This window comes from Dendropsophus ebraccatus, chromosome 14 (genome assembly GCF_027789765.1).
Source record: "Dendropsophus ebraccatus isolate aDenEbr1 chromosome 14, aDenEbr1.pat, whole genome shotgun sequence".
Lineage (NCBI taxonomy): Eukaryota > Metazoa > Chordata > Amphibia > Anura > Hylidae > Dendropsophus > Dendropsophus ebraccatus.
In genome coordinates this window covers 69,853,534-69,873,885 of record NC_091467.1, presented here as the reverse complement: position 1 = coordinate 69,873,885, position 20,352 = coordinate 69,853,534, and the positions used below count along the sequence as shown (strand labels likewise).

The 20,352-nt window shown below is 47.1% G+C and overlaps 1 protein-coding gene across 3 annotated transcripts in view; it reads left to right on the top strand.

The window, feature by feature from the left end:
* ABCA5 (ATP binding cassette subfamily A member 5) overlaps nucleotides 1-20,352 on the top strand; it is a 109,015-nt gene that overhangs the window by 22,257 nt on the left and 66,406 nt on the right. For all 3 annotated transcript variants that reach the window (XR_011359748.1, XM_069952645.1, XM_069952644.1), the window contains exons 2-3: nucleotides 13,699-13,811; nucleotides 17,622-17,820. Coding sequence is in view for 2 of the 3 variants with exons in the window: in XM_069952645.1 (XP_069808746.1) it covers nucleotides 13,710-13,811; nucleotides 17,622-17,820 (301 nt within the window). In the remaining variant the exon portion in view is untranslated. The remainder of the gene's footprint in view (nucleotides 1-13,698; nucleotides 13,812-17,621; nucleotides 17,821-20,352) is intronic.

Here is a 20,352-nt window from a genome sequence, read left to right as displayed (position 1 = left end):
CTACAGCACTGCCCACTGTGCCAACCAGCAGGGGGATAGCCTACAGCACTGCCCACTGTGCCAACCAGCAGGGGGATAGCCTACAGCACTGCCCACTGTGCCAACCAGCAGGGGGATAGCCTACAGCACTGCCCACTGTGCCAACCAGCAGGGGGATAGCCTATAGCACTGCCCACTGTGCCAACCACAAGCCAGCAGGGGGATAGCCTACAGCACTGCCCACTGTGCCAACCACAAGCCAGCAGGGGGATAGCCTACAGCACTGCCCACTGTGCCAACCACAAGCCAGCAGGGGGATAGCCTACAGCACTGCCCACTGTGCCAACCACAAGCCAAGCCAGCAGGGTTATAGCCTAAAGCACTGCCCACTTTGCCAACCACACTGTGCTAAGCCAGCAGTGTGATAGCCTAAAGCACTGCCCACTGTGCCAACCACAAGCCAGCAGGGGGATAGCCTACAGCACTGCCCACTGTGCCAACCACAAGCTAAGCCAGCAGGGTGATAGCCTACAGCACTGCCCACTGTGCCAACCACAAGCTAAGCCATTATGGTGATAGCCTGCAGCGCTGCTCTCCATGCCAACCACAAGCCAAGCCAGCAGGGTGATAGCTTACAGCACTGCCCAACATGCCAACCACAAGCCAGCAGGGTGATAGCCTACAGCACTGCCCAGTGTGCCAACCACAAGCCAAGCCATTATGGTGATAGCCTGCAGCGCTGCCCTACATGCCAACCACAAGCCAAACCAGCATGGTGCAGAGGGCCCTCAATGCTGTTGCTTTCACTTTCTACTAAAGGGGTCTCCATCACTGATATAGAATAGGGGGTCTCTTGTTCCCTGTGGTTTAAGGTGACCAATCCTGCCCAGGAGAGAGCTGGGTATATGGGAGCACCTACATGGATCTGTATGGAGTGTGCTCGTCCCCTGTCCTGTTTCCATATGTCGGTACCAGCTTGCAGGATCAGCTGTAAGATACATATGGGATCTCCTAACAGGCAGAGCGGTCTAAGGCTCAGTGTACGTTATGGCTGGTGCCACCGTATAGAGCAGTGCTTCTCAATTCCAGTCCTCAGGCCTCACCAACAGGTCATGTTTTGAGGATTTCCCATACAAAGGACACCTGTGCTAATACCTGATGCACTGACTATAATTATATCACCTGCGATAAGACCCGATGCACTGACTATAATTATATCACCTGTGTTAATACCTGATGCACTGTCTATAATTATATCACCTGCGATAAGACCCGATGCACTGACTATAATTATATCACCTGTGCTAATACCTGATGCACTGACTATAATTATATCACCTGTGCTAATACCTGATGCACTGACTATAATTATATCACCTGTGCTAATACCTGATGCACTGACTATAATTATATCACCTGTGCTAATACCTGATGCACTGACTATAATTATATCACCTGTGCTAATACCTGATGCACTTACTATAATTATATCACCTGTGCTAATACCTGATGCACTGACTATAATTATATCACCTGCGATAAGACCCGATGCACTGACTATAATTATATCACCTGTGTTAATACCTGATGCACTGACTATAATTATATCACCTGCGATAAGACCCGATGCACTGACTATAATTATATCACCTGTGCTAATACCTGATGCACTGACTATAATTATATCACCTGTGCTAATACCTGATGCACTGACTATAATTATATCACCTGTGCTAATACCTGATGCACTGACTATAATTATATCACCTGCGATAAGACCCGATACACTGACTATAATTATATCACCTGTGCTAATACCTGATGCACTGACTATAATTATATCACCTGTGAAATACTAAGGAAATCCTCAAAACATGACCTGTTGGTGAGGCCTGAGGACTGGAATTGAGAAGCACTGGTCTAGAGGATACATTAGCCTGATACCATGTAATGCCCCTAATGCTGTGTCACTCTGTGGTTGGCATAGGCGGGTAATGCCACAGTGCATGCCACCACAGGGCAGAACTTCTGCTGACCTCAGACACCATGTCACCCTAGTCCTTGTACACAGAGTGGTGTCTGTGTCCCGTCCCCTCTCTGATATCGTCAGGTCAGTGGCCGTCAGCTGTTACAACACTACATTTCCCAGCAAGCCCTGACCGCCTGCCCCTGCACTCCAGTGAATTTATTTTTCTTTTAAATCAACTGGTGTCAGAGATTTGTAATTTACTTTTATTAAAAAAATCTTCCAGTACTTATCAGCTGCTGTATGTCCTGCAGGAAGTGGTGTCTTTCCAGTCTGACACAGTGCTCTCTGCTGCCACCTCTGTCCATGTCAGTAACTGTCCAGAGCAGCAGCAAATCCCCATAGAAAACTTCTCCTGCTCTGTACAGTTTCTGGAGGGGGGTGGGGGTGCTTAGATTCAGTGCATACGTCTGTTTAGATCCCAAGGGGGCTGAGGACTGTCAACAAACATGTCTTGTGCCCCTCCCCCTGTTTAATTTATTTTCCCCATAAATCAGGGATGGGGAACCTTCCGCACTCCAGCTGTTGCAAAACTACAATTCCCATCATGCCTGTAGCTGTCCAGGCAAGATGCAGCAGCTGGAGTGCGGAAGGTTCCCCATCCCTGCCATAAATCAGTGGTACAAGGTGCGATATTATGTCACCTACACCAATTCATTCTATGGCTCTGTTCACACTCACATCACAACATCCACTTATAACCAGGGCTATGGCTGATCCAGCGTGGAAAGGATACAGAGATCGTCAGACTCCATTGAAATCTTCCTGGGATTCCATCATAGAATATGCTATATATCATTGCCATAACAAATAACAAAGTCCCCTAATGGAGAAGTCTGACGCCAGTGTGAACAGACCCTTACCCTGAAGCATACACCATGCATTTACACCCCCACCATTGTAAGTGTACGGCTTTAGGCCATGTCCCCACACAGTATGTTTGCTCAGTATTTTGCAACCAAAACCAGAAGAGGATTGAAAACACAGAAAGACATTGGGGAGATTTATCAAACATGGTGTAAAGTGAAACTGTCTCAATTGCCCCTAGCAACCAATCAGATTCCACCTTTCATTTTCCTAAGCGTCTGTGAGGAATGAAAGGTGGAATCTGATTGGTTGCTAGGGGCGACTGAGCCAGTTTCACTTTACACCATGTTTGATAAATCTCCCCCAATGTCTTTCTGTGTTTTCAATCCTCTTCTGGTTTTGGTTGCAAACATGGGGGGACATGGCCTAGGGGGTAGTTTACCAAAAAAAATTGTCTTTCAACAACTGGAGACAAAAAGTGCCAGAGATTTGCAATTTACTTCTATTAAAAAAATCTCCAGTCTTCCAGTACTTATCAGCTGCTGTACGTCCTGCAGGAAATGGTGTATTCTCTTCAGTCTGACACAGTGCTCTCTGCTGCCACCTCTGTCCATGTCAGGAACTGTCCAGAACAGGAGAGGTTTTCTATGGGGATTTGCTACTACTCTGGACAGTTCCTGACATGGACAGAGGTGCAAATTTTTGGGGGCATCAGTGGAGACTCTTGATTGAGTACTTCATTGGAATTTTTTCACTGTTCTCCTTGAGTTCAGTGATTGCTGTGTTTTGTTGGTTGATTTGCTATTGCCCCAACTAGCCAGAATCCTGCTCCACACTGACGAGGGGCAAATACCCCAAAACGGCTGTCTGTAGATGGATGCCTGCCTTGGCAAGCCCTTGTCATGATCGCAATACTTGCACCTTGAGTTAGACATTGACATAAAGGGGCCACCCTGTTGTTTCCCTATTTATGTTCCAATACTCGCAACCAAGTGGGACTTAAGGGGCTATTTATCAGGGTGGTGTGGTGTTCTCCCTATCATGGAGGCACCCCATGGCAACAGACTAGAGATATCTGGCTATCCCGTGTTTTGAGACTCGCAACCGAGGCTCCACGGACTCTTGTTTTGCGTGGACAGAGGTGGCAGCAGAGAGCACTGTGTCAGACTGGAGAATACACCACTTCCTGCAGGACATAAAGCAGCTGATAAGTACTGGAAGACTGGAGATTTTTTAATACAAGTAAATTACAAATCTCTGACACTTTCTGGCTCCAGTGGATTTGAAAGAAATTTTTTAGAACTCCCCCTTTAAAATAAACACAATTTTTGTACAATTGGCAACACCAAAGAAATATTACTATAGAACAGGTGGAGAAAGTAGCGCGAGGCGTCAAGGAAAGAATAATGAGTTCTATGGAAGGCCGACACCACATGTAACAATTTTTAGAAGAGGTTGAAAGGTTTATTTTTGGCAGAGTAAGGCCGCGTTCACACCGCTCTTGTGGTAACATACATAGTTTTATATTTTTAAAAAGGAAAATCCATATACAGTGTTTGTCCAAAAATAAGACCTAGGATGTTTGGAGTAGGCTTAAAAGGGTTATCTAGCGCTACAAAAACATGGCCACTTTCTTCCAGAGACAGCACCGCTCTTTTCTCTAGTTTGGTTGCTGGTTCTGTAACTCAGTTCCACTGATCTGAATGGAGCTTAATGGCAAACCACACCTGACCTGGAGACAAGAGCGCTGCTGTCTCTGGAAGAAAGTGGCCATGTTTTTTGTAGCGCTAGATAACCCCTTTAAAATATTTGTTACAGTCAGCTGACTAGATCCCTGACACTGGGTGGTTGAGCATCAGCCAATCAGGGCCAGACTTGTTATGCTCCGCCCCCACCTGCTCAACACAAGCTGCAGGGGAGGTAGGAGGGGTAAGAAGAGGCACAGGAGGCCAGCTACAGAGGAGGGAGGTATACAGTATGGGGGCCAGCTACAGAGAAGGGAGAGGGGTATGCAGTATGGGGGGCCAGCTACAGAGGGGGGAGAGGGGTATACAGTATGGGGGGCCAACTACAGAGGAGGGAGGTATACAGTATGGGGGGAACATTTACAGAGGGGAAAGGGAGGTATACAGTATGGGGGGAAAAATGTGTTCGTCCGCAGCTTCATAAAATTCAATGGCTTTATTCAATGTCACAAAACATAAATAACAAGTGGTTTAAAAACACGCCGACGCGTTGCAGGGTGAGAACCCCTTAATCATGGCAATCATAGTAAGGTTACAACTGATTTAAATACGGACAGGATGTGACGTTAGACTGGAATGGAACGCCCATTAAAGGCAGGATACACCTGAGCGTCCGTCTCAGGTAAGTCACATGACTGATTAACAACATAAATAAAGTATAAGGAAAAAACTCATTAAACAACCATAAACATAAAAATATGAACAAACAAACTAATTCAGTAAATATAATATAAGTCAGTTCTATAGTTTAACCCTTTCGGGAACCTAGTGTTGAGGTTAAGGATCCATAGCGCCTCCCTTTTCCTAACCATGCGTGTCCAGTCACCCCCACGTTTGGGTCTATTGACCCTTTCAATCGCGGAAACTTTTAGGCTACTCGTATCCCCTGCATGACACTCAACAAAATGTCTAGCAAGGCCCGAGAGTGAGCGGGTGTTGAGGGATGAGATAAACATTTTAATATCCGATAAGTGTTCTCCAATACGGGTTTTGAGTTTCCTGATACTGGACCCCACATACTGCAAGTATCTCATCCCTATCTCATCCCTCAACACCCGCTCACTCTCGGGCCTTGCTAGACATTTTGTTGAGTGTCATGCAGGGGATACGAGTAGCCTAAAAGTTTCCGCGATTGAAAGGGTCAATAGACCCAAACGTGGGGGTGACTGGACACGCATGGTTAGGAAAAGGGAGGCGCTATGGATCCTTAACCTCAACACTAGGTTCCCGAAAGGGTTAAACTATAGAACTGACTTATATTATATTTACTGAATTAGTTTGTTTGTTCATATTTTTATGTTTATGGTTGTTTAATGAGTTTTTTCCTTATACTTTATTTATGTTGTTAATCAGTCATGTGACTTACCTGAGACGGACGCTCAGGTGTATCCTGCCTTTAATGGGCGTTCCATTCCAGTCTAACGTCACATCCTGTCCGTATTTAAATCAGTTGTAACCTTACTATGATTGCCATGATTAAGGGGTTCTCACCCTGCAACGCGTCGGCGTGTTTTTAAACCACTTGTTATTTATGTTTTGTGACGTTGAATAAAGCCATTGAATTTTATGAAGCTGCGGACGAACACATTTTTTCTTATCATGGATGATTTGGGCTGCGGTCTCCAATACTAGTACCCGCGAGCTTCCACATCACGGAGATCCACACTTCAGGTGAAGCAAAGCTGAGTGGGTGAGCTGACAATCTTTTCCTGTTCTAATACAGTATGGGGGGCCAGCTACAGAGGGAGGTATACAGTATGGCCACATCTGAAGAGAGGGGAGGTATACAGTATGGAGGGACAACTACAGAGGGGGGAGGTATACAGTATGGGGGGAACAACTACAGAGGGAGGTATACAGTATGGGGGGAACAACTACAGAGGGGGAAGGGAGGTATACAGTATAGGGGTAACAACTACAGAGGGTGGTATACAGTATGGCCACATCTGCAGAGAGGGGAGGTATACAGTATGGGGGGAAAAACTACAGAGGGGGAAGTGAGGTATACAGTATGGGGGGAACAACTACAGAGGGGGAAGGGAGGTATACAGTATGGAGGAACAACTACAGAGGAGGGAGGTATACAGTATGGAGGAACAACTACAGAGGAGGGAGGTATACAGTATGGGGGGGGACAACTACAGAGGGGGAGGTATACAGTATAGGGGGAACAACTACAGAGAGGGAAGGAAGGTATACAGTATGGGGGTAACAACTACAGAGGGTGGTATACAGTATGGGCTTTACATGCAGAGAGGGGAGGTATACAGTATGGGGGGAAAAACTACAGAGGGGGAAGTGAGGTATACAGTATGGGGGGAACAACTACAGAGGGGGAAGGGAGGTATACAGTATGGAGGAACAACTACAGAGGAGGGAGGTATACAGTATGGAGGAACAACTACAGAGGAGGGAGGTATACAGTATGGGGGGGGACAACTACAGAGGGGGAGGTATACAGTATAGGGGGAACAACTACAGAGAGGGAAGGAAGGTATACAGTATGGGGGTAACAACTACAGAGGGTGGTATACAGTATGGGCTTTACATGCAGAGAGGGGAGGTATACAGTATGGGTGGAACAACTACAGAGGAACTTACAGTTTAGGAGCCTAACAACAGTGGGATATCCAGTATGGTGGTTAACTACTGTATAGATTGTGGCTACAGTGTAGGGGTATATCGTGTTTATCTGAAAATCTAGTCTAAAAACCTAGTCCTTTTTTCCTGAGAAAAATATCAGATAGTTCTTTGCCATCCACCAATGTACAGACTACTACACTACATACTGTACAGCCGTGACTGGGAGTAATGGAGAATAATCTCATATTATACAATGTGTTATAGCGTCAGGGCCCGCAGAGGAGAATAATGTAGTACTGGATGAGCCATATTGGAGGATAGGTTGGGTTTGCAGCAGGATTATATCTCAGGGCCTGTAAACCCCTCAGCCAGTAATAAGAGATAGTTCTATGGATTGTAAGGAGGGTCATGCTGTACAGCATCTCTATATGAGGAGCACATCACTTACTCCACCATGTACACATCTTATTAATGCTCTCACTGGACATGGGACAGGTTTGCTGAGCAGGAAATAAAGTGACGGCTCTGCCGGCATCGCTGGAGTCAGATGGTGCACGGACGAGGGGTTTCCATACTATCTATTGTACTATGGCAAAGTATACAGTATATACATAGCACATTTATATAGCAGCATCTAGATCCTGCCCCTAGAGATGGCATCAGACAGCTGTATACAGATCCTGCCCCTAGAGGTGGCATCAGACAGCCGTATACAGATCCTGCCCCTAGGGGTGGCATCAGACAGCTGTATACAGATCCTGCCCCTAGGGGTGGCCTCAGACAGCTGTATACAGATCCTGTCCCTAGGGGTGGCCTCAGACAGCTGTATACAGATCAGCCCCCTAGAGGTGGCATCAGACAGCTGTATACAGATCAGACCCCTAAAGGTGGCATCAGACACCTGTATACAGATCCTGCCCCTAGAGGTGGCATCAGACAGCTGTATACAGATCAGCCCCTAGGGGTGGCATCAGACAGCTGTATACAGATCCTGCCCCTAGGGGTGGCCTCAGACAGCTGTATACAGATCCTGCCCCTAGGGGTGGCCTCAGACAGCTGTATACAGATCAGCCCCCTAGAGGTGGCATCAGACAGCTGTATACAGATCAGACCCCTAAAGGTGGCATCAGACACCTGTATACAGATTCTGCCCCTAGAGGTGGCATCAGACAGCTGTATACAGATCAGCCCCCTAGGGGTGGCATCAGACAGCTGTATACAGATCCTGCCCCTAGGGGTGGCATCAGACAGCTGTATACAGACACGACAACTCCCCTTTTTTCGATCCTCCATCTTCTTTTTACAAAATGTTTTGTTTGGGTTTTTTTTTTTTTTTTTTTAGAAAGCTGACATTAGTCGGTGATACATTAGTCGGTGATACATTGATACATTAGTCTGTAACACATTAGTTGGTGATACATTAGTCGGTGATACATTAGTTGGTGATATAGTGATACATTAATCAGTGATACATTAGTCGGTGATACAGTGATACATTAGTCGGTGATACAGTGATACATTAGTCGGTGATACAGTGACACATTAGTTGGTGACACATTAGTCGGTGATACATTAGTCGGTGATACAGTGATACATTAGTCGGTGATACAGTGATACATTAGTCGGTGATACATTAGTCGGTGATACATTAATTGGTGATACATTAGTCAGTGATACATTTCACCCATTATGTAAAGTTTAGGTCAGTTCCACACGGCTGCAGGTTTAGCACTAATGGTCTGAGCTAAAAGCTTTATAGATCCCTATGATAGATCTTGGTAAAGCTTCCATGTTGGCTCCTTATTCCTTTGGCTTGGCCCGGTCCTGGGGGCTAAAGTATGAGTGCAGAAATGTTACTGTAATACTCTTTTATAAAACCAGCTTTAGGCTATGTTCACACTATGTAAAAGTATGGCCGTTGTTGCCATGGGCAACAATGGCCGTACTTTGTACAGGTGAACAATGCCTATTCTATGGGATCCCGGCTGGAGCGTATACACATTGTATACGCTCCGGCCAGGATCCTGCACGGGGCCACAAATAACTGACATGTTAGTTTTCTGTGGCCGCAATTCAATGAATTGCGGCCGTAGGAAACCCTGTCAGTTCACACAGTGAAGCGAGCAGCTCCGGCCGCTGGCTTCACTGTGTGCTATGGAAGGTTCTGATGCGGCCGCGGGCTGATGCGCCCGCATTAGAGCTCTGCGAAAGATCATCCGGACGGTACTTAGGTACCGTCCGGGATGATCCGGGCAGAGACCGGCCGTTCCTTGACGTTGTGTGAACATAGCCTTAAAGGGGTTATTTGCCAAAAATATTTTACTTTAAAATCAACTGGTGCCAGAAAATACCAGAAATGTGTAATTTACTTCTATTAACAAATCTCCAGTCTTCCAGTACTTATCAGCTGCTGTATGTCCTGCAGGAAGTGGTGTGTTCTCTCCATTCTGACACAGTGCTCTCTGCTGCCACCTATGTCCATATCAGGAACTGTCCAGAGCAGCAGCAAATCCTCATAGAAAACCTCTCCTGATCTCCAGACTGAGAGGAATACAGCACTTCCTGCAGAACATACAGCAGCTGATAAGTACTGGAAGACTGGAGATATTTTAATAGAAATAAATTACAAATCTCTGGCACTTTCTAGCAGCAGTTGATTTAAAAGAAAAAAAAACAATCCCTTTAACTGGACACTTAACTGTTTGGGGGGGTGTCGTTTCCACTGAATTTACAGTTCTCTGCTTGTTGTTAGGCTCAGTCTGTCTCTAGAAACAGAGACACCAAGACATAACGCAGGTAATGGAGGTGAGGCTTATGATAGCCTGGACTGTGTGAATGGCAGCTTAGCTGGTCTCTGCATTCGTACCCGCGGGTTCTGTGATATTACTGACTGCGGAAATAATGCGGCTGTCGGCTGGGATCACCAATCATATTACACCAAAAACCGACAAAGAACATTAGAAAGATTTGCACCTTTTTTCCGTCGTCCTGGTTTTGACCCAGTCTTAGAGAGTAACAGAAGGCCGGATATTCTCGCCTGTCATCACGTAAGCGTAAGGCCGTGGCTGAGTGCCGCTAACTCCTGTCAGATCCTGTCATCATCTATATATCGGCTTCTGAAGACGCTGACAATCTCACTGAGCGCTGCTGCAGGAATCCAGCATTGGCCTCCGGCGTCTCCTCAGTCTCATGCAGCTGGTTGTCAGCGATAGGCGGAGTGCGGCATCTATTTATCACACGCACTCAGGTAAGGGGGGCCGCACATAGCGGGCACCTTCCCCATCATTACAGGAAAACAAATAAATTTTTGCAAGTTTACTATATACAAATGTATAGGAAGCGTACGGCTCGCCCTCTTCATGCGGTGAGACGCTTGGCAGTGACAGGCGCTCTGTATTCTTGTTTTCTGTCTAAATGCAGTAGGAAATGAAGGAGCTGTGTGTAAACACCGCCATAGCCAGATAAACAGCGCTCTCCCTGCCAGGAAAGAACGCTGCCAGAAGAACCACGTTTGGACAAAACGAAACCCCCCGAATGTACCCGAAGAAACATCCGCAGCTGTTATTTATGTGTGCGCAGAGCGAAGACGTCCCAAATCCTATTCATAATTTATGGAGCGCCAGTGTATTCAGCAGCACTTTACAATGGAGAGGGAAGATGTACGGAGGGAAGCAGACGGTGCCTAGTGAGGACCCTGAGCACAAGAGCTGACAGTCTATGAGGACCCTGAGCACAAGAGCTGACAGTCTATAAGGAGAGTGAGGACCCTGAGCACAAGAGCTGACAGTCTATGAGGACCCTGAGCACAAGAGCTGACAGTCTATGAGGACCCTGAGCACAAGAGCTGACAGTCTATAAGGAGAGTGAGGACCCTGAGCACAAGAGCTGACAGTCTATAAGGAGAGTGAGGACCCTGAGCACAAGAGCTGACAGTCTATAAGGAGAGTGAGGACCCTGAGCACAAGAGCTGACAGTCTATGAGGACCCTGAGCACAAGAGCTGACAGTCTAAAAGGAGAGTGAGGACCCTGAGCACAAGAGCTGACAGTCTATGAGGAGAGTGAGGACCCTGAGCACAAGAGCTGACAGTCTATGAGGAGAGTGAGGACCCTGAGCACAAGAGCTGACAGTCTATGAGGACCCTGAGCACAAGAGCTGACAGTCTATGAGGAGAGTGAGGACCCTGAGCACAAGAGCTGACAGTCTATGAGGACCCTGAGCACAAGAGCTGACAGTCTATGAGGACCCTGAGCACAAGAGCTGACAGTCTATGAGGACCCTGAGCACAAGAGCTGACAGTCTATAAGGAGAGTGAGGACCCTGAGCACAAGAGCTGACAGTCTATGAGGACCCTGAGAACAAGAGCTGACAGTCTAAAAGGAGAGTGAGGACCCTGAGCACAAGAGCTGACAGTCTATGAGGATAGAGAGGACCCTGAGCACAAGAGCTGACAGTCTATGAGGATAGAGAGGACCCTGAGCACAAGAGCTGACAGTCTATGAGGATAGAGAGGACCCTGAGCACAAGAGCTGACAGTCTATGAGGAGAGTGAGGACCCTGAGCACAAGAGCTGACAGTCTATGAGGAGAGTGAGGACCCTGAGCACAAGAGCTGACAGTCTATGAGGACCCTGAGCACAAGAGCCTATGTAATGAGTGGCACAGGGGAGGGCATCCATGTAATTATTGGCACAAAGGGGGCATCCATGTAATGAGTGGCACAGGGAGGGCATCCATGTAATGAGTGGCACGGGGGGCATCCATGTAATGAGTGGCACAGGGGAGGGCATCAATGTAATGATTGGCACATGGGAGGGCATCAATGTAATGATTGGCACATGGTAGGGCATTAATGTAATGATTGGCACAGGGGGGGCATCCATGTAATGAGTGGCACAGGGGAGGGCATCCATGTAATGATTGGCACAGGGGAGGGCATTAATGTAATTAGTGGCACAGGGGAGGGCATTATTGTAATGAGTGGCACGGGGAGGGCATTAATGTAATGAGTGGCACGGGGAGGGCATCAATGTAATTAGTGGCACAGGGGGGCATCTGTGTAATGCGTGGCACAGGGGGGGCATCTATGTAATGAGTGGCACAGGGGGGCATCTATGTAATGAGTGGCACAGGGGGGCATCCATGTAATGAGTGGCACAGGGGAGGGCATTAATGTAATGAGTGGCACAGGGGAGGGCATCAATGTAATGAGTGGTACAGGGGGGGGCATCTATGTAATGAGTGCTACACGGGGGGCATCTATGTAATGAGTGGCACAGGGGAGGGCATCTATGTAATGAGTGGCACAGGGGGGGCATCCATGTAATGAGTGGCACAGGGAAGGACATTAATGTAATGAGTGGCACAGGGGAGGGCATCCATGTAATGAGTGGCACAGGGGAGGGCATCCATGTAATGAGTGGCACAGGGAAGGACATTAATGTAATGAGTGGCACAGGGGAGGGCATCCATGTAATGAGTGGCACAGGGGAGGGCATCCATGTAATGAGTGGCACAGGGGAGGGCATTAATGTAATGAGTGGCACAGGGGAGGGCATTAATGTAACGAGTGGCACAGGGGAGGGCATTAATGTAATGAGTGGCACAGAGGAGGGCATTAATGTAATGAGTGGCACAGGGGAGGGCATCCATGTAATGAGTGGCACAGGGGAGGGCATCCATGTAATGAGTGGCACAGGGGAGGGCATTAGTGTAATGAGTGGCACAGGGGAGGGCATTAATGTAATGAGTGGCACAGGGGAGGGCACAGTAGATTGGTGGGACAGATGGATGAGCCTGTCTGCTGCGTTCAGGATAGACTGGAGAAGGTCTGGAGAAGAGGAGACGGTTACAGTAAGAAGGGAATGTATGAGAGCGACAGAAAGAGTTCTCACCTGGAATAACTATGAATGTCACCCTGACATAACCAGCTAGATCCGTCTCTCCAGGTTTTATCTCTGTGGAATATACTAGGAAAAATTTCCATGAAGCGAGTGTCTCCAGTGGGAGGGAGACCTGGCAGCTATAGAGAACATGTAGGGATATGTATGAGGTTATAGAGGCGTGTAGGGATGTGTATGGTATAATAACACAAAATCTCCAGTCTTCCAGTACTTATCAGCTGCTGTATGTCCTGCAGGAAGTGGTGTATTCTCTCCAGTCTGACACAGTGCTCTCTACTGCCACCTCTGTCCATGTTAGGAACTGTCCAGAGCTGTAGCAAATCCCCATAGAAAACCTCTCCTGCTCTGGACAGTTCCTGACATGGACAGAGGTGGCAGCAGAGAGCACTGTGTCAGACTGGAGAGAAGACACCACTTCCTGTAGAGCATAGAGCAGCTGATAAGTACTGGAAGACTGGAGATTTTTTACATATAAGTAGATCACAGATCTATATAACTTATATATAACTGACACCAGTCAATTTGAAAACAAAATTTGTCGGAGTACCCCTTTAATGATGAATAATAAAATAAAAGAGGAAGAACGACCTGGAGACTAGTCCCTGAGGTCGGACCTGTGAATGTATGCCCTCACCAGTCTTCCTTTTATGTCCGCAGGTTCATATAAGATGTCCTCGGATATGAAAGACGTTGGCGTGTGGGCGCAGACGAGAACGCTCCTGTACAAGAATTACCTGGTAAAGTGTAGGACAAAGAAGGACACGCTGCAGGTACGGACAGAGGTTTTCTCCGCAGCTCCCTCCATTTGTTTCACGTTCTCTGGGAAACGCAGGGGAATGTGGGCAGGCAGCCATCGGGGATGGAAAATGCTGGGTAATAATAGGACGAAGGGGAAAAAGAACGTCAGGTTTCTTACAAGCCGTTCAGATAGACGCAGCCAGGAGCAGTGTTTGGTCTACAGCCGTCTCTCCTGACGTCACCATGAACATAGATGGAGCAGATGGAGGGGAAATCTAGCGGAGTCTATGGGGGAGATTTATCAAACATGGTGTAAAGTGACACTGGCTCAGTTGCTCCTGGCAACCAATCAGATTCCACCTCTCATTCCTCACAGACTCTTTGGAAAATGAAAGGTGGAATCTGATTGGTTGCCGGGGGCGACTGAGACAGTTTCACTTTACTCCATGTTTGATAAATCTTCCCCTATAGAGTGGAAGATGTGATTGGCAATAATAATCACAATGCTCCTGGCTTTACCCTGCCACCTCCTGCCACCTTCACTTAACATTTCCCGAATCCGCTCTTCTCTCACCCTTGACTCCACAAAACTGCTGGTCCATGCCCTCATCATCTCCCACATGGACTACTGTAACATCCTCCTCTTTGGCCTTCCATCTAACACCCTATCCTTAAAGTGAAGGTACCACTAGGTACATCGCTTTAAGATTTTTACATGAGTAGACTGGCGCTGGCGCGGGGATGCCGGTGCCGTTGTCCGTTTTGCTTGAACTGCAGCCTGATTCCTGCGCGTGGCGCTGGTCTATTCCCAGGCAACGGCACGATCTGCCCTCCTCTCTGGGACGTGGCTCCATTAGAATAAATGGAGCCGCGTCACAGAGGAGAGGGCTTACGTTACACTGGGGACTGGCGGGCCAGCCTCAAGTGCTTCATGCCAGGCCTGGGCCACGGTTCAGAAAAAAGGCCGTGGCACTGGCATCCCCGTGCTGGTCTGTTTATGTAAAAAGGCCATAGTGAGGGACCTGATGGTACATTCGCTTTAAAGGGGACCTGTCACCCCGGCTGCCGGGGTGAAGCCCGCCCAACTCCCCGGTGGAGCCCCTTATACTTACTCCTTCCTCAAAGTCCCGGTTCTGGACCCCGTCCCGCCGCTGAGAAGTCCCTGTTGAAAACCGTGCGCGCGCTCACCATAGATGAGTCCGACGCCCATAGAGATTGACTGCTCCAGTCATTCTCTATGGGCATCGGACTCATCTATGGTGAGCGCGTGCACGGCTTCTTATGAGGATTTCTCGGTGGTGGGACGGGGTCCAGGACCGGGACTTTGAGGAAGGAGTAAGTGTAAGGGGCTCCACCGGGGGGTCGGGCGGGCTTCACCCCGGCAGCCGGGGTGACAGGTCCCCTTTAACTCCTCTGCCCGGCTGATCCACCTTTCGCTTCGCTTTGCCTCTCCCCTCTGCCATTCCCATCTCTGGCTCCCATTCCCCAACGTGTCCCGCTACCGTCCCTCACACAGCCTCTGATCCTCCAATGACCTCTGTTTGTGCTCCCCCCTTGTTCGAACCTCACACAACCACCTCCAAGACTTTGCCCGAGCCTCCCCCATACTCTGGAACTTGGTACACCGACACATTTCAGACCACCATCAAGTCCTTCAAAAGTAACCTGAAAACCCATCTCTTTATACTAGGCCACAACCTATAATAACTCTGCATCATGCTATGACCGGCAGCACTTTACCTCCTGTCTCTCTCCCCGTATCTCATAGACTGTAAACCCTCACGGGCAGGGTGCTCTCCTCTTGTACCAGTCTGACATTCATGCAATGTGTTTGGCCTCTGGAATCAATAATAATAATAATAATGCATGATGTAGACGAGTTTCTCATCTCACCTCAGTCACCTGACCTAAGCTAGCTTCATGTGTACAGCGATGGAGAAGCCATCATTGAATTGCTGAACTCATTTTGCCCCAAAGAGGTTACCATTCAGAGAGCGCCCCCTCCCCATGCAGCTGCACTCCAGTGCGGCTCTCCAGCTGGATTATCCATTTGCTCGTCTGACATTTTTAGCTGTACACAGTCCCCACCTCCTCTGAGCCCGGTATCAGTTGTCCCCCTTATAGTAACTGAGTTATAAGCCAAACACTAGTTCAGGTTACACAAGCTGCAGGCAGGTTGAAGCTTTCTGTATAGACGCAGCCAATATGGCAGAAGGGCACGACGCCCAATACGGTGCATGATGAGCCTGAAATATGTGGCCGCGAAAATATTTCTTTCAAATCAACTGGTTTCAGAAAATTATATAGATTTGTGATTTACTTCTATTTAAAAATCTTCAGTCTTCCAGTACTTATCAACTGCTGTATGTCCTGCAGGAAGTGCTGTATTCTCTTCGGTCTGACACAGTGCCCTCTGCTGCCACCTCTGTCCATATCAGGAACTTTCCAGAGCAGGAGAGGTTTTCTATGGGGATTTGCTGCTGCTCTGGACAGTTCCTGACATGGACAGAGGTGCCAGCAGAGAGCACTGTGTCAGGCTGGAGAGAATACACCACATACAGTAGCTGATAAGTATTGGAAGACTGGAGATTTTTAAATAGAAGTAAATTACAAATCTGTATAACCTTCAGACACCAGTTGATTTAAAAGAAAAAGATTTTCACCGGAGTGCCCCTTTAATATAGAGAACACCTAGTCCTGTGGTAGCTACCTGTGTGTGTGTGTGTGTGTATATATATATATATATATATATATATATATATATATATATATATATATATATATATATATATATTATTATAATAAAACATGGTCATGCAAATATCACCAGCCCCATTAGGATGAATTAGTTCTTACAGTCTCTGTGTCCTTACGCGACCCATCCTCACCCTGCCCAGATCCTCCACAAGCCATGATGATTTGCTTAGCACTTATTTGCCTGTTGCTTTAAGAGTGTCTTCCACCTTATATCAGTATATTATACAAGTGACAACCTCTAAGTACTGGCAGAGTGATTGTCTCACACGGAGAGGCTTGTTGTGTGAGCGGGGCCTTGGGGACGTTGCAGGCGAGGCATTAGGCCCTGGCACTTCTCCAGGTAGAAGCGTGTCAGTGTTATTGCCGGTTATTTGCTCTCACATAGTTTTACTTGAAGAGATAGAAATGTCAACTTTTGAACACAGTTTTACGGCTTAAGATTTTGATGTGATAACTTAAAGTGTCACTGTCGTTTACATTTTTTTTGCAGAAATCAATAGTACAGGCGATTTTAAGAAACTTTGTACTTGGGTTTATCAGCCGAAAAATGCATTTTTATCATAAAAAAGCAGTTTGAGGCTCTCCCTCCTGTCTTCATGGTTCTCTTATGGAAAGAGGAGGCGTGGAGGGAGATAAGGCACCAAAACAAGACAACAAAGAGTTAATTTACAGCTGCATTAACGGGCTATCTCTTCTGAAGTCAGCACTGACCTGCCTGACCTCTGAATACCAGCTTTCACACAGGTCCCGCTGTGTAATCCTTTGTTCTCTGCTGGTGACTAATCTCCCCCCTCTCCATAGGTTACACCGGGCTCAACTGATGTAAAAGAGTCAAGATTTCCTGATAATGAGCAGTGAATGAGAGAAAGGAGGGAGGGGGGAGTCCTGGGGAAAGGCTTTTTGAAAGGGGGGGGGGACACGACAGTGACACTTTAAAAAGTTCATATACTTCATGGCATTACTGATCCTGTACTGATCCTGTGTTACATCCTGTATTATATTCCAGAGCTGCACTCACTATTCTGCTGGTGGGGTCACTGTGTACATACTGGTGATCTGTGACTCCTCTGTCTTTATAATTGCAGGAAATCTTCTACCCGGTGATCTGGTCGCTGATATGGCTGCTGCTGGTCTTGGTGATGCCGAACAAACATTATGAAGCAACACCAAACAATATTCTTAATGACTTGGACATTAGCCAGGTCTTCACTGTGGGATTCACCCCGGCCACCAATGTGACGGAGACCATCATGACCTACGCGTCCTTGCACTGTCTGGGCCCAGGTAACGTCATGTTTCTTATAGTCCAGGTACACAGAAGTGTGTGTGTATATATATATATATATATATATATATATATATTGCTCTCTATTCCACAATCCCATCTCATGTTGTGTCTGTTGTGCTGACTTGTCATTTGAACATGGTGGGTAATGCTGCTGCCGCTATATAGGACGGTGGCATTACTGCAGACATTGTACTGTAGGCCAGGAAGCAATATGGGCTAAGACCGTGAAAGTCCCACAAAACTCCATCAAAGGAAATGACCACAGGGGTCCAACCTGATACTGCCAGTATTACACATGAGCGGGGGTCCAACCTGATACTGCCAGTATTACACATGAGCGGGGGTCCGTATACTATCAGTATAACTATCAGCAAGTAAACAGGAGGTCCGGCAGGACCAGCATAGATCTAACACGGTAACCACAAGCTACTGCTCACCATTATGGTGGAATATCAGTGAGGCCTGAATGTGACCTCCACAAGCGGTGAACAGACTGTGAGTTTGCAGCTTGGCACTTTGGCCGCTAATTTTAGCTTTGTAAAACGGTGCGAGTCAGGAGACATTCACAGTGTATCCAAGTTTACTTGTGACTGGTGACGCAGTGCCATCACATAACAGGAGTCTCTCAGATAGTAAAGATCTAGAGGAATCAGGTCAGCTGAGAGGGTGCGAGTCCATGCGGCCTGGAGGGAAGACCATGGGCATCGCCTCAGCCTCTCTCCAAATACCCCTAAATGGGCACTGTCACTTTAAATAAATTGGCCATGTGACTGTGACCAAGAGAGTCCCGATGTAAGTCCATGGGACAGTCTGCGTCACAGGGCCCGGAACGCTCAGCCACATGCATGAATCCTGGAGATTGGTCAGGATCTGAACACTACCACCCGGATTGATCAAAACTTTTAACGTATCTGTACGACTACAAAGATGAAAATATCCAGCAGCACCCAGGATAGTGTAAAGCTTCAGAGGAATTATTAAAGGTGGAGTTCACCCCAAACATTTCTTTCAAATCAACTGGTGGCAGAAAGTTATATAACTTTGTATATACTTCTATCAAAAAATCTAATCTTCCAGCACTTATCAGCTGCTGTATGTCCTGCAGGAAGTGGTGTATTCTCTCCAGTCTGACACAGTGCTCTCTGCTGCTACCTCTGTCCATGTCAGGAACTGTCCAGAGCAAGAGAGGTTTTCTATAGGGATTTGCTGCTGCTCTGGACAGTTCCTGACATGGACAGAGGTGGCAGCAGAGAGAAATGTGTCAGACTGGAGAGAATACACCACTTCATGCAGGACATACAGCAGCTGATAAGTACTGGAAGAGTGGAGATTTTTTTAATAGAAGTAAATAACAAATATCTGGCACCAGTTGTTCTGAAAAAAAATAAATATATATATATGTATTTTTTTTTTTTTGGGTGAACAACTTCTTTAAATCTCTTAACACATGTGAGCTATTTCCACTCTGCAAGGGTCTTCTTTATCAAGCAAAGGACCTTGCGTAGTCAAAGCGTAGCTCACATGTGCTTGAATAAATCACTTGAACTTTTATACTATCCTGGGGGCTGCTGGATTCCTTCACCTTTCATGTTACTAGGCCTTCACCTGGGATTGTCGGCCATCTGGCGTGCGTCCGCATTGTGGATTCTATTTTTGTGCTGTTGGACTCTTTCCATTGGTTATATCTGTGCAACATGTCAAAAGTTTGTTAAAGTGGTGGGTACACTTTAAATGAGAACTCCGGGGTCAATCGGAATGTAGCAACATGCTCCCACCTCCCCAGCTCCATGTCCGCTGTCCGCTGTATACCAGTATTCCTGCTGTATACCAGTCTGCTGGCTGTATACCAGTCTTCTTGCTTTATACCAGCCTGCTGGCTGTATACCAGTTTTCTTGCTGTATACCATTTTTCTGGCTGTATACCAGTCTGCTTGCTATATACCAGTCTGATGGCCGTATACCAGTATTCTTGCTATATACCAGTCTGATGGCCATATACCAGTATTCTTGCTATATACCAGTCTGATGGCCGTATACCAGTATTCTTGCTGTATACCAGTATTCTTGTTGTATACCAGTCTGCTGGCTGTATACCAGTCTGCTGGCTGTAAACCCCCCCCCCCCCCCTTTGTATGAGCCAGCAGCAGATAACATGGGTGTTGTGTATTATACAATAGGTAAGCAGCTCAGGCTGCACCATCGCTCGGCTTCCTCTCATACAGACACTTGTACCGCGTCCAATCTGTAATGCGATCCTCTCATCCATTTCACTGGGATGATTTTTTTTTTTATATTACAGCGAGGTCTTTGCCAGCTGTAAGTGGCCTGAGAATAGATACAGCCCCAGTTAAATACCCTACGACTAATGCAGGATGGCAGCCGTATACTGTATATTGATATGCTTCCTCCTTACTCTATGAGATTTGCAGAGAGGCCGCGAATGCCTCCGCCGCCATGTCATCCCGCTGCTGGCACCTTTATACTGATAGGAATAGACGACTTCATCCGGAGCGTTGTCTTCCATTTGT